At 49.9% G+C, this 15231-nt stretch overlaps 1 protein-coding gene across 1 annotated transcript in view; it reads right to left on the bottom strand.

Moving 5' to 3' along the window:
- LOC105494556 (lysine demethylase 2B) overlaps positions 1–15231 on the bottom strand; it is a 158393-nt gene that overhangs the window by 52809 nt on the left and 90353 nt on the right. The window contains 1 exon segment of the mRNA XM_011763081.3: positions 14749–14835. Coding sequence (XP_011761383.2) covers positions 14749–14835 — 87 coding nt within the window.

The following is a 15231-nucleotide window of genomic DNA, read 5'->3' as shown; positions in this document are numbered from 1 at the left end:
TATTAAAAGAGAGAATTAAGAACAGGTTTAGGCCAGGAACAGTGGCTCATATCTGTAATCCTAGCACTCTGGGAGGTTGAGGCAGGAGGATCACTTGAGCTCTGGAGTTCAAGACCAGCTTGGGCAACATAATGAGACTCTGTCTCTACCAAAAAAAAAGAAAAAAAAAAAAAAAAACCACAAAAAACTTAGCCGGGTGTGGTGGTGCATACCTGTAGTCCCAGGTACTTGGGAGGCTGAGGTGAGAGGATCACTTGAGCCCAGGAGGCAGGGTTGCAGTGAGCCAGTATCATGCTATTGTAGTCTGGCTTGGGTGACAGAGCGAGACTGTCTTAAAAAAAACCCAAAAACCAAAAAAACAGATACTCCTTCCCATGCTGGCCCCACACCCAGCCATTGCCTGTCATCTTGTCTCATTAACACTAGCAGAGAAAAACAAGAATCTAAATGATGAGAAAAAAAGTGCTTTTTATAAATGATGTTTGTTTTTTTGTTTTTTGTTTTTTTTTTTTTTGAGATGGAATCTTGCTCTGTCACCCAAATGGAGTGCAGTGGTGTCATCTCAGCTCACTGCAACCTCCGCCTCCTGGGTTCAAGCAATTCTCCTGCCTCAGCTTCCCAAATAGTTGGGACTACAGATGCACCACCATGCCCAGGTAATTTTTTCTTTGTATTTTTAGTAGAGATGGAGTTTCACCATGTTGGTCAGGCTCCTCTTAAATTCCAGACCTCAAACGATCCACCCGCCTCAGCCTCCCAAACTGTTGGGATTACAGGCGTGAGCCACTGCGCCTGGCCGATGAGAGTACTTCTGATTCTCTTCATCCTGCTTTCCTGATGAGATGTTTCTGTTCACTGGTGGAGGAGGTCAGTGATGTAGAGCAGGTTTGTACCTACTTTCTTTTTGTGTAATTAAGACTCCCCCCCTTCATCCGTCCCAGCTTTGTAAGATGAAGCAAAAATAAGTGATGAAAATATTTCACCTGTCTAAACCCAACCTTGTCCCTTTTTCAATAGGTCACCTAAATTTGAGAGACAGATTATCTGACAACATGGTTTGGTCAAACATACATCCGTCTTCCTAACAAAGCCAAATTCGAGAAAGAAGTCAGGGGGTGGGGAATGACGATTTATTCCTAATGTCAGTGATCAAACATCCTCCTTTAATGTGGGAAATACACAAAGTCTAAAGGATAAGCCATTGTTCCAGAAATGAAACCATGGTAATGCCAAGCAATTGGTTATAGTACCTGCCTGGCTTTCTAATTACTCCAAAGGCTGGAGCCCTCCAGATCTCAGTTGCTTTCCAAGAACTTATCTTAGGCTTTTTTTTTTTTTTTTCTTGAGACAGAGTCTCGCTCTGTCACCCAGGCTGGAGTGCAGTGGCCGGATCTCAGCTCACTGCAAGCTCCGCCTCCCGGGTTCACGGCATTCTCCGGCCTCAGCCTCCCGAGTAGCTGGGACTACAGGCGCCCGCCAGCTCGCCCGGCTAGTTTTTTTGTGTTTTTAGTAGAGATGGGGTTTCACCGTGTTAGCCAGGATGGTTTCAATCTCCTGACCTCGTGATCCGCCCGTCTCGGCCTCCCAAAGTGCTGGGATTACAGGCGTGAGCCACCGTGCCCAGCTTTTTTTTTTTTTGAGACAGAGTTTTGCTCTTGTCACCTGGGCTGGAGTACAGTGGTGTAATCTCGGCTCACTGTAACCTCTGCCGCCCAGGTTCAAATGATTCTCCTGGCTCAGCCTCCCAAGTAGCTGGGATTACAGGCACCCGCCACCACGCCCAGCTAATTTTTTGTAGTTTAGTAGAGACGGGTTTCACCATGTTGTCCGGATGGTCTCAATCTCCCGACCTTGTGATCCACCCGCCTCGGCCTCTCAAAGTGCTGGGATTACAGGCGTGAGCCACCACGCCCAGCCTTCTTAGTACTCTTCTAATGAGCGTTCGTTTAACAGCTGGTGGGGACTGGGACACAGGAGTTACATAAAGAATAAGTGCATCACAAACAGGATTCAGAAGCATTTGGAGTGCAGGTGAAAGACAACAAAGACATGAAACTAATGAATATGGCCTCATCTTTCAGAAGCTCTGGGAAAATCCTGCTGTTGACTTCATTCATTCAACAAGTATTTCCTGGGCCTTTGGGATCTGGGCGCGGTCTTGCGTTGACAGGATGCAAAAATGGATAAGGAAAACATTATTGGGCCGCGTGTGGTGGCTCACACTTGTAATCCCAGCACTTTGGAAGGCCAAGCGGGGCGGATTACCTGAGGTCAGGAGTTCAAGACCAGTCTGGCCATGGTGAAATCCTGAATATACTAAAAATACAAAAATTACCTGGGCATGGTGGTGGGCGCCCGTAATCACAGCTACTAGGGAGGCTGAGGCGGAAGAATCGCTTGAACCCGGGAGGCAGAGGCTGCAGTGAGCCGGGATCGTGCCACTACACTCCAGCCTGGGCAACAGAGCAAGACTCCATCTCAAAAAATAATAATAATAAACATTATTAAGACAAGCTCCATGCAGTGAGTGGAGATTGCGCCACTGCACTCTAGCCTGCACAACAGGGCAAGACTCCCTCTCAAAAGAAAAAAAAAAAAAAAACAAAACAAAAGACAAGCTCCAGTCTCAAAACGCTAGTGGAGGCTCCAGGTATGTCCAGTCAACCAAAATGCAGAGTAGGCCAGCGTTAGGCCCTATGGCCAGATGCAGTGGCTCACGTTTGTAATCCCAGCACTTTGGGAGGCTGAGGCAAGTGGATCTCTTGAGCCCAGGAGATCGAGACCAGTCTGGGCAGCATGGCAAGACCCCATCTCTACAAACAAATACAAAAATTTAGCTGGGCATGGTAGTATGTATCTGTAGTCCCATGTGAGTTGACATGTGAGGATCCCTTAAGTCCGGGAGGCGGAGGTTGCCATGAGCCGAGATTGTGCCACTGCACCCCAGCCTGGGTGACAGAGTGAGACCCTATCTCAGGAAAAAACAAAACAAAACAAAACAAAACAAACAAACACCACCACACACACACACACACACAAAATGCAGAGTAGAATGCAGAAGCGCAGTGGGGAAAGAAGTGTGGAAGCACGTCAGTCAGGATCTTGGCAGGAATCGGAGGGCACCAAGGCCCCTCACACTGGTGCATAAAGGAGAGTTTAGCCGATGTTTGACTGACAAAACGTAAACAGGGCTAAGGGGAACCAGCCAGGCGTCGATGCAGCCAAGCCCAGGGACAGTGACGAGCTGTTTCCTCCCCTTGGCCAATGGGCAAGCGGAGGGAACAGTGACCAGAAGCAGAGAAAAGTTGGAGAAGGTCACACAATAGAGGTGTGGTCTGCGATAGATGGAAACACTCAACCTGCAATGATCCCACAGGGAGGAAGCTGAAGAAATCGATACTCTGCCTCCCTCTCCTCCCACCTTCCCATCTCCTGCAGGTGCTTCCCACGGGCTGAGACCAATCAGAGGCCAGACAGGCAAGGAAGCCCCTTGCAGCAGTCCACAAGGAGGGTGAGGCAGCCGGAAAGGGGCTAAGGTGCAATTGGAACACGTCAGCTCAGGAGGCTCCCTGGTGAGGAGGGAACTGGGTTGGAGCTGGCATGGAGAGGATTTCTACATGGGAGCAATGGGGAAAAGGGCCCTCTGAGACGGGAAGAGTGTAAGCAAAGACAGAGGCAGGCCGGCCCAAGGAAACCATGGAGGAATTTGGTTCCCCAGCAATGAAATGAAGATGAGAGGAGGTCAGGAGAGTCTACGGCACAGTCACAGACGGCGACTTGGGCACTCAAGGCCAGGCTCACGAGCTGGGAGAGGCTTTTAATGAAGATGGAGGCTGGGCGTGGTGGCTCACGCCTGTAGTCCTAGCACTTTGGAAGGTCAAGGTGGGAGGATCACTTGGGCCCAGGAGGTCAAGACCAATCTGAGCAACACAGTGAGGCCCCATCTCTACAAAAACACAAAAATTAGCTGGGCATGATGGTGCACACCTGTGGTCCCAACGACTTGGGAAGCTGAGGTGGGAGGATCCCTTGAGCCTGGGAGGTCGAGGCTGCAGCGAGCCGTGATTGCAACACTGCACTCCAGCCTGGGCAACAGAGAAAGACCCTGTCTCAGAAACTAGAAAAAAAAAAAAAACTTTAAAAATAAAGAAGATGGAGAATCACTGAAGGATTGATAACAAGGGTTGGGGGCTGACTGTATCCACCCCCAAAATTCGTATGTTGAAGTCCGAGCCCCCAGCACCCATATGACTGTTGTCCTTATAAAACGAGGAAATCTGGGCACAGACCCTTACAGAGGGAAGATGAGGTGAAGACCCAGGGAGACCACAGCCACCTACAAACCAAGGAGAGAGGCCTGAAGCAGATCTTCGCACAGTCCCAGATGGAACCTGCCTGCCGATAGCTTCACCTTGGACTTCTGGCCTCCAGAACTCTGAGGCAGTACGTTTCCGTCGCGATCCTTTGTTATAAAGCCCTAGTCGACTAATGCACAAGCGAGAGCTGTGATGGGGTCTAAATTTCAGGAGGTTACTTTGACAGCTGGGAGACTAGAAGGGCCTGAGCCTGGTGGCAAAGGGGCGACACCAGTTTGAGGATGTTGAAAATCATTCTGTGGTCGGGTTTCCAGAAAGAGGTGAGAACACTAGCCCGAAGACGCCCTGTAAATCCAACACCTAAGAGCCATCCCTGACACCTTCCCTCAACCCAGCAGCAGAAGCTTCCCATTGTCCCATCAGTGCTGCCTCCCAAATATATCTGGGATCCAACCTCTTCATTGCCACAGTCACTACGCTAAACTGATCCACTGTTAGGAGACCTTTAAGCAATAGCCTCCTTGATGGCCTCTCCCTCACCAAGTGTCCCAACTTCACACTATTCTGTCTTCAAAAACCTTCTGTCAGGGGGCAGCGGGGGGGGAGAATGGGGGGTGAGTGTTAAACAGGGCCGGGGTTCCAGGATTCCTGTTTGGAGTGATGAAAGAGTCCTGGAGATGGATGGTGATGATGGCTGCACAACATGTTAAATAATAATAATGGCCGGGCGCGGTGGCTCATGCCTGTAATCCCAGCACTTTGGGAAGCCGAGGCGGGCAGATCACGAGGTCAGGAGATCGAAACCATCCTGGCTAACATGGTGAAACTCCGTCTCTAGTAAAAATACAAAAAAAAAATTAGCCGGGCATGGTGGCGGGCGCCTGTAGTCCCAGCTACTCAGGAGGCTGAGGCAGGAGAATGGCGTGAACCCGGGAGGCGGAGCTTGCAGTGAGCTGAGATCCGGCCACTGCACTCCAGCCTGGGCGACAGAGCGAGACTCCATCTCAAAAAATAAATAAATAAATAAATAAATAAATAAATAAATAAATAATAATGCCACTGAACTATGCACATAAAAATAGTTGAAATAGCTTTTTTTTTTTTTTTTTGAGATGGAGTCTTGCTTTGTCACCCAGGTTGGAGTGCAGTGGCACGATCTCAGCTCACTGCAACCTCCACCTCCTGGGTTTATGCAGTTCTCCTGCGTCAGCCTCCTGAGTAGCTGGGACTACACGCATGCGCCACCACGCCCAGCTACTTTTTGTATTTTTAGTAAAGACAGGGTTTCACCATGTTGGCCAGGCTGGTCTCAAACTCCTGACCTCAAGTGATCGACCCACCTCAGCCTCCCAAAGTGCTGGGATTACAGGCGTGAGCCACCATGCCCGGCCTGAAATGGTAACTTTTACGCAAAATATATTTTACCACATTTTTTTTTTTTTGAGATGGAGTCTTGCTCCTTTGCCAGGCTGGAGTGCAGTGGCACAATCTCGACTCGCTGCAACCTCCGCCTACTGGGTTCAAGCTATTCTCCTGCCTCAGCCTCCTGAGTAGCTGGGATTACAGGTGTGTGCCACCACACCTGGCTAATTCTTGTATTTTTAGTAGAGATGGGTTTTACCTTGTTGGTCAGGCTGGTCTCGAACTCCTGACCTCATGATCCCCCCCCACCCCCGCCTTGGCCTCCCAAAGTGCTGGGATTACAGGCATGAGCCACTGCGCCTGGCTTTTTTTTTTTTTTTTTTTTTTTTTTTTAGTAGAAACGGGGTTTCATCATCATGGTCAGGCTAGTCTTGAACTCCCGACCTTGTGATCCACCTGCCTCAGCCTCCCAAAGTGTTGGGATTACAGGCGTGAGCCACTGCGCCCAGCATTTTACCATGATTAATAAAAATCACAGACCAGGTGCAGTGGCTCACGCCTGTAATCCCAACACTTTGAAAGGCTGAGGCAGGCAGAGCACATGAGGCCAGGAGTTTGAGACCAGCCAGGCCAACATGGTGAAACCCTGTCTCTACTAAAAATACAAAATTAGCCAGGAGTGGTGGCAGATGCCTATAATCCGAGCTACTCAGGAGGCTGAGGCAGGAGAATTACTTGAGTCCAGGAGGCGGAGGTTGGTATTGAGCCAAGATTACGCCACTGCACTCCAGCCTGGGTGACACAGCGAGAATCTCTCTCAAATAATAATAATAATAATAATAATAATAATAATCACAAAGTCAAGCATGGGGGTGCACACCTATAGTCTCAGCTACTCGGGAGGCTGAGGTGGAATGATCTCTTAAGCCCAGCAGTATGAGACTACAGTGAACTATGATTGAGCCACGGCACTCCAGCATGGGCAACATAGTGAGACCGCTCCCCATACAAAAAATAAACAAAATTAGTTGGGTGTGGTGGCACATGCCTGTGGTCCCAGCTACTCAGGAGGCTGAGGGGGGAGGATCATTTGAGCCTGGGAGGTGGGGACGGTAGCGAGCTGTGGTCACGCCACTTGTACTCCAGCCTGGGCGACAGGGCAAGACCTTGTGTCAAACAAAAAAGAAAAGAAAGAAACAAAAGCAGGAAAGAAAGAACGAACGACAGAACTGGCGCATCCTTTTGCCACCCATATTTTTCTCTCAACAGGATTCTTCTGCTGTTGATGTTGTATACAACATTATTTAGAAGCAGCAGAACATTCTCTGTGGGCATTTGTTGACTGGACGTTTTTGTTGACCTCCCAAGAATTTGCCGGACTCCAGACTCATGAATGACTCAGACGGCAGGAGGAACGCACTTGGGATTCCAGATCGGAGGCCCAGGTGTCTCTTCACATGGCTCCCCTCACCGCACCCTCCAAGAATCAACATGTTTCTCCTGCCTTTCTTTGCTCTCCTGGGACCCACATCCTGGCCCTGCGGCTTCCATCGTGGCCTCCTCCCAGCATGTTGAGCTGCGCACTTCCTCTTGGGGAGCTGCTCTCCCACAAGCCTTTCACCAGACCTGTCCTGCTCTCAGCACTGGACATCTGACACCCTTGGCCTTTGACATCCTCTCCTCCTACGCTGACCCGGTGAAGAACCCCATGGCCTCAGTGGCCTCAAACCCCCAGGGGCACATTCTCAGGCAAACCATCACTCCCTTCCAAAGAGCCTACGACTCCTCCCTTCTAGGAGGAGGAAGAGATAAAGGAGAAGCTGCTTCTTTTATTTTTCTTTTCGAGACGGGGTCTCGCTCTGCTGCCCAGGCTGGAGTGCAGTGGGGCGGTCTCCCCTCACTGCAATCTCTGCCTCCTGAGTTCAAGTGATTCTCCTGCCTCAGCCTCCCAAGTAGCTGGGATTATTGGTATGCGCCACCATGCCCGGCTAATTTTTTGTATTTTCAGTAGAGACGGAGTTTCAACATGTTGGTCAGACTAGTCTCAAACTCCTGACCTCAACTGATCCGCCCGCTTCAGCCTTGGCATGCCTAGATAAAGCAGCTTCTTAAACCAGTTCCCACCCCCAAACCCCCAGGAAATGCCAGCCCATTTCAGCACGGCCATAACTACTGCAAAGAAATTAAGTCATTCAGGCCCTTGCTTGCGATTAAGTTTTGCACAAGCAAATAATAATTTTGGGATGGGAAATGCCTCTAAACCATTCAGCCCCCTCCCCTGGTCCCCGCTCCTCCTCTTGTGTCCTCAGTTTCTATCAAGAACATCAAAAGCCTTCTGGGTGGGCAGATTCACGGTTACTTTTAAACCATAATTACAAAAAACTAGAATAGCAAACACTGATTGATGGCCCACTCTAAAGACATTTCACAGACATCATCTCACCACAGCCCCACAAGAAAGGTGCTGTTAGCCCCTTTCACAGATAAGTAAACTGAGGCTGAGACTTGCTCAAGACCACATAGCTAGTCAGTGGCGAAGGAAGGAGTCCACCCAAAGGTGCATCTGACCCCAAAAATGCATCCGAGCAGTGCAGAGAATGACCTGGGAAGCTTTTATGTATTCATTTTTATTTATGTATTGGTTTGTTTTGTTTTTTGTTTTTTTTTCCGAGATGGAGTCTTGCTGTGTCACCCAGGCTGGAGTGCAGTGGTGTGATCTCAGCTCACCGCAACCTCTGCCTCCTGGGTTCAAGTGATTCTCCTGCCTCAGCCTCTCGAGTAGTTGGGATTACAGACATATACCACCACGCCCAGGTAATTTTGTATTTTTTTAGTAGAGACAGGGTTTCTCCATATTGATCAGGCTGGTCTTGAACTCCCAACCTCAGGTGATCCGCCTGCCTCGGGCTCCCAAAGTGCTGGGATACAGGCATGAGCCACCACACCTGGCCTCTTGTTTTGTATTTTTAGTGGAGATGGGGTTTCACCATGTTGGCCAGGCTGGTCTTAAACTCCTCACCTCAAGTGATCCGCCCAACTAGGCCTCCCAAAGGGCTGGGATTACAGGCATGAGCCACCGCGCGCAGTTTTATTTTTTTATTTTTATTTTTATTTATGTATGTATGTATGTATGTATTTATTTATTTATTTATTTTTGAGACAGGATCACACTCTGTCACCCAGGCTGGGGTGCAGTGGAGTGATCATAGGTCACTGCAGCCTCCAACTCCTGGGCTTAAGTGATCCTCCAGCCTGAGCCTCCCAAAGTGCTGAGATTACAGGCATTACAGGCATAAGCCACAGTGCCCGCCCCGAGAAGCTTTAATTTATTTATTTATTTTTTTTTTTTTTTTTGAGACGGAGTCTCGCTCTGTCGCCCAGGCTGGAGTGCAGTGGCGCGATCTCGGCTCACTGCAACCTCCGCCCCCCAGGTTCATGCCATTCTCCTGCCTCAGCCTCCTGAGTAGCTGGGACTACAGGCGCCCGCCACTGTGCCTGGCTAATTTTTTTTGTATTTTTAGTAGAGACGGGGTTTCACTGTGTTAGCCAGGATGGTCTCGATCTCCTGACCTTGTGATCTGCCCGTCTCGGCCTCCCAAAGTGCTGGGATTACAGGCGTGAGCCACCGCGCCCGGCCTGAAGCTTTTATTTTTTAATGAGACCAAGACTCACTCTGTCACCCAGGCTGGAATGCAGTGGTGCAATCTCAGCTCACTGCAACCTCCGCCTCCTAAGTTCAAGTGATTTTCCTGCCTCAGCCTCCCGAGTATCTGGGACTACAGGCGCCTGCCACCATACCTGGCTAATCTTTGTATTTTTAGTAAAGATGGGGTTTTACCATGTTGGTGAGGCTGGTCTCGGACTCCCGGCCTCAAGTGATCCACCTGCCTCGGCCTCCCAAAGTGCTGGCATTATAGGCGTGAGCCACCACACCTGGCCCCGAGCTGCTTTTAGAAAGTGCAAATCCCCAGGCCCACCCCAAGCCTACAGAATGGCTACATCAAGGGTGGGGGCCAGGAAGCTGTATTTTTTCACAAGTCCCCCAGGTGAAGCTGATGCCACCAGCCTGGGGACTGGTCCTCATTACAGCACATGGCCTTCCTGAGAAATTACAGGGCCCTGAGTAGTTGGCAATACAGGGCAGCCATTATTGCCAGCCCCCTCCACCTCAACTGTACAGCATCAGCTTCACGACTGCGGGCTGACAGGACTGAGAGCCGGGCAGGGACCTGCCGGAAGCACTAGGGGACTCTCACTGAATCACGTGCCTCCCCTTCGGGGAAAGGCTGTGCGTCTCTCCCGAGGGACCCCAGATGGAGCAGGCCTCTGGGATCGAAGGGACCAACTTCGGAGGAAAGGGGAGAGAGACAAAGCAGAAGCAAAGGTCACAAGTCATCGAGGGTGTGTTGCTTCCTCTTGTGGTTCCTGTGTGGCCCCGAAATGTCCCCGTAAGGAAGCTGATCCAACAGCTACTGACGAGGACTGTCTCCATGCCCCCATCAGGGTGCTCGTCCTCCACACTCCAGCCTCTCTGCTCCCATACTCCAGAAAAATTGCCAGTCATTGAAATTCAAGTGGCAGCCTGGTTTGGCCACTAGAGATAATGAATGAAGAAGCTGGCAGCGTCCACAGGCTGGCTTGCTAGCCAGAGGCAGTCGTGGCTGGGTCCCCCGTCCTTCCTCAGTTTCCTCCTTTGGGAATAAACCAGCAAGCCAGCCAGTAGCCATGTCTGGCAGCTGAGCCAGGGGTCAGCTCACTAATAAGGCCGAGGTCAGAGGCCAGGCCTCAAATAAGCTCCATTCCCTCGCCCAGCCTGTAAGGTCACAGACGGGCCCCCACCATCCTGCCCCTTGGTCATAAAAGGAAGCAGCCGGAGTGTAGACAGATCAAAACAAATCCAACACCACTTGTGGAAACAGCCAATCAGGTGGATGGTGATGGATGGTGGCTCAGTAGCATCTTGGATATGAAGGACACCGCATCAGAAATGACCTCACAGCACCTAATCAGTTCCAGAAAAGGGCTTTGTTCTCCTGGAGGCAAGGTGGGAGATCAAAGCATTTCTTGCTAATCATCACTTAGCGTTAATTACTTGTTAGGTAACCCGACCCAGATCAAATACCACTCCCTACCTTGCATCCTGAGGGCCTCAGTGAGCACCCTTGATCTTTCACCCCAACCTGCATCCAATGGGAGGAAGCTGCAACCTGGGAACCCAGAGACCCCGGGCGGCCCAGGCAGTCAGTCGTTTAGTTATTTCTTCCTTTCCTGTTAACTTTTTAACCCCACCAGCCAGGAAATGCATAAACATAGCAGAGGCCTCCCTCCCCCCTCTCCCTGCCACATGTCACTGGTTCCTCACCGTGCAGTGACAGAAACCTGCACATCTGGGGTCCGACGCCTTCCTTCTCCTAAGGAAGTGGCCCGAGGGTCACTGCTGCACCTCTCCAAGGTCTCTGCTTCCTCAACTGCACCAAGGCGATAACACCCTCCATCTCCCAGCCTCATGGGAAGGGTAAAGTCAAATAGACAAACTGCGTCTGGAAGCTGCTGCGTATACTGGGGAGTGCCCAGGAGTTTCAGCTGGGCTGGGGGTCATTTATTTTCAGGGCTCGGTGGTGGGCCCGGGGTATTCATTCCTCTTCTGCTTCATACCAGTTTGTGGCTCTGAAGTTATTTACTTCCTTATTTTTAAAATATTTATTTGTGACTGGGTATGGTGGCTCACGCCTGTAATCCCAGTACTTTGGGAGGCCGACATGGGCACATCACCTGAGGTCAGGAGTTCGAGATCAGCCTGGCCAACATGGTGAAACCCCGTCTCTACTAAAAATACAAAACATTTGCCGGGCGTGGTGGCGGACGCCTGTAGTCCCAGCTATTCGGGAGGCTGAGGCAAGAGAATCACTTGAACCCAGGAAGCGGAGGTTGCAGTGAGCCGAGATTGCGCCACTGCACTCCAGCCTGGGTGACAAGAGCAAGACTCCATCTCAAAAAAAAAAAAAAAAGTACACCTGAAGAAGATAATCAAAGAATTATACAGAAGAGCACTGCTCGATAGAAATAACAGAAGTACGTACGGTAAGCCAGGCACTGTGGCTCACGCCTGTAATCACAACACTTTGGGAGACCGAGGCAGGCGGCTTGCTTGAGCTCAGGAGTTCAGCCTTGGCAACATGGCAAAACCCCATCTCTACCAAAAATATAAAAAATTAGCCAGGCGTGATGGCGCGTGCCTGTGGTCCCAGCTACTTGGGAGGCTGAGGTGGGAGGATCGCTTGATCCAGGGAGGCAGAGGTTGCAGTAACCCATGATTGCACCACTGCACTCCAGCCTGGGCAACAGAGTTAAGACTCTAAATAAACGAATGAATGAATGAGTGAAATAGAAGGTGAGCCACATAGGTACTTTTGAGTTTTTTTGTTGCCACATTTGAAAAGGTAAAAACAAACAGTGAAATTAATCTGAATAATCCATTTTGTTTCAACAATATATCAAAAGTATAGTCATTTCAACTAGAGTTGCCAGATTTAGCAAATAAAACTATAGTGCATCCCCAGGCTGACGTGCAGTGGTGCCATCTCAGCTCACTGCAACCTCCACCTCCCAGGTTCAAGTGATTCTCTTGCCTCAGCCTCCTGAGTAGCTGGGATTACAGGCACGTGTTACCATGACCAGTTAATTTTTGTATTTTTAGTAGAGACGGGGTTTCGCCATGTTGGCCAGGCTGGTCTGCAACTCCTGACCTCAGGTGATCTGCCCACCTTGGCGTCTCAAAGTGCTGGGATTACAGGTGAGAGCCACTGCACCAGGCCTATAAGTGTTTGAAATTGACCAGCCTGCCCAACATGGTGAAACCCTGTCTCTACTAAAAATACAAAAAATCAGTTGGGCACGGTGGCGGGTGCCTGTAATCCCAGCTACTCAGGAGACTGGGGCAGGAAAATCGTTTGAACCCAGGAGGCGGAGGTTGCAGTGAGCCGAGATCACGCCACTGCACTCCAGCCTGGGCGACAAGAGCAAAACTCGGTCTCAAAAAAAAAAAAAAAGTGTTTGAAATCTGTTACAGTACACTTTTTTCTTTCTTTCTCTTTTTTTTTTTGAGACAGGGTCTCATTCTATTGCCCAGACTGGAGTGCAGTGGTGTAATCACAGCTCACTTCAGCCTCAAGCTCCTGGGCTCGAGCGATCCTCCTGCTTAAGCCTCCCAAAGAGCTGGGACTACAGGCATGCACTATCATGCCTGGCCTTTTTTTTTCTTTTTTTTGAGACGGAGTCTCGCTCTGCCGCCCAGGCTGGAGTGCAGTGGCCGGATCTCAGCTCACTGCAAGCGCCGTCTCCCGGGTTTATGCCATTTTCCTGCCTCAGCCTCCGGAGTAGCTGGGACTACAGGCGCCCACCACCACGCCCGGCTAGTTTTTTGTATTTTTTTTAGTAGAGACAGGGTTTCACCGTGTTAGCCAGGATGGTCTCGATCTCCTGACCTCGTGATCCGCCCGTCTCGGCCTCCCAAAGTGCTGGGATTACAGGCTTGAGCCACCACACCCGGCCTTTTTTTTTTTTTTTGGTAGAGATGAGGTCTCATTATGTTACCCAGGTTGATCTTGAACTCCTGGGTTCAGGTGATCCTCCCCGCTCAGCTTCTGGAGTAGCTGGAACAACAGGCATAAGCCACCATGTCTGGCTTCAGTGTTTTTTATAATAGCCAAAAAAAAAAAAAAAAAAAATCAGAAATTAACAAAATACCTCTTGGGGCTACTGAAGTCACAAATAATATTTAGAACGTGCTAACCTCAAGACAGCCCTTGTCTGAAGGGTTTTGCATGTCTTATCTCATTTAGTTCTGACAACCACTGAAGAAAGTCTTGGTATAACCCATTTTTATAAACAAGGAAAGTAAGGCTCAGGACAGTATGTAACTTGTCCAAGGAAGTGGTGAAGCTGCCTGGAGGCAGATGGATGGTAGAGAGATGACCTGATACATATGTATCCCACCTAGGACCGCCTTCGGAAGGGTGCTCACCAAAACTGTTTTCTCTGGATGGCGGACTTTGAGGTGAGCACTGGTTGAAAATTTGGCCTCTGCTGCCAAACCGACCGATCTTTGTGTACTTGGCTGTCCTAACGAGTGACTTGACCTTTTGAAGCCTCAGTTTCCTCATCTATAAAATGAGAGTCACAGCTGTCTACGCCACAGAGTTGCTGAAACATAAATAAGATAAGGGCTGTGGAGGTCCAGACAACAGCCAACTGCCCCTACGAAGTCTTCAACAATACAGCCATTATTCCTCTTCTTCGTGACCTGGTCCTTTCCCGTTTGATTAGACATTTTTATTTTATTTCATTTATTTATTTATTTTTATTTTTATTTTGGATAGAGTCTCACTTTGTAGCCCAGACTGGAGTGCAGTGGTGCAATCTCTGATCACTGCAACCTCCACCTCCCAGGTTCAAGCGATTCTCCTGCCTCAGCCTCCCAAGTAGCTGGGACCATGTGCGTGTACCACCATGCTTGCATTTTTTTGTATTTTTAGTAGAGATGGGGTTGTGCCATGTTGGCCAGGCTGGTCTCGAACTCCTGACCTCAGGTGATCCACCCGCCTCCACCTCCCAAAGTGCTGAGATTACGGGCATGAGCCACCGCCCTCGACCAATTACACATTTGTATGTTGAGCATCAATCAGTTTTACACACTGAGAAAAAGTTCCTTTCAAAAGAGAAGACAGCCCATGAAGCGCTAAAGGAAAAGGAAAAAGGAAGGGAAGAAGCAAGGGAGTGAGGGAAGGAGAGTCAGAAAATCCACCTAAGCACAGGGAAAGGCGAGGTGTGAGCGCCCCCCAGTTTTCCAAGTGACCACCAGGCGGCACTGTTCCCAGTTCCCACAGCTAGGTAAAGCAGCCCCGTTCCAAAAACAAAAACACAGAACAAATCACCAAAATCCTTCATCGTCACTGGGGTGCCTTCATCTCAGGAGGCCCCAGAGCCACCGAAAAAGCCGCGGACGTTCACCCTACAGGAGGTGGGAAGGAAGTGGGAAGCGGCTGCCCACTGCAGGCAGGCTGCGTCTTACCTTTGGAGTCTTCTTTGGCCAAGTCACCACAGGGACCCCAGTGATGGCCAGACTAGGGTCATCGTCCGCGTGCTCCTTCAGGACATTCTGTGGCCAAACAAAGCACCCATATTAGCCCAGGGGGAAGGGAAGGTCTCTGACGGGGCCGAACAGCAGACATAGTCCAGTAAGGATTGCACTCCACAAAGTCAACGCCCGCCCATGACTCCACCACCACCCACACACTCAGTAGAAACCAAGTCACTAGGGTCCCCTGGGGCCCACAAAACATACAATGTTCCCCTCTGCCCTCTACAGATTTTTTTTAACAAAGCAAATCACACACCTCCCTGTGACTTCCACGTATGTATCACCCATGATCACAGTTATGACAGCTAGCGCTTGTCCAGAGTGTCAGTGACTCACAGGCAAACTTTTTTTTTTCTTTTTTGAGACAGAATCTTGCTGTCACCCAGGCTGGAGTGCAGTGGTACAATCATAGCT

This window comes from Macaca nemestrina, chromosome 10 (assembly GCF_043159975.1).
Source record: "Macaca nemestrina isolate mMacNem1 chromosome 10, mMacNem.hap1, whole genome shotgun sequence".
Classification (NCBI taxonomy): Eukaryota; Metazoa; Chordata; class Mammalia; order Primates; family Cercopithecidae; genus Macaca; species Macaca nemestrina.
This window is presented reverse-complemented; position numbering and strand designations above follow the sequence as displayed.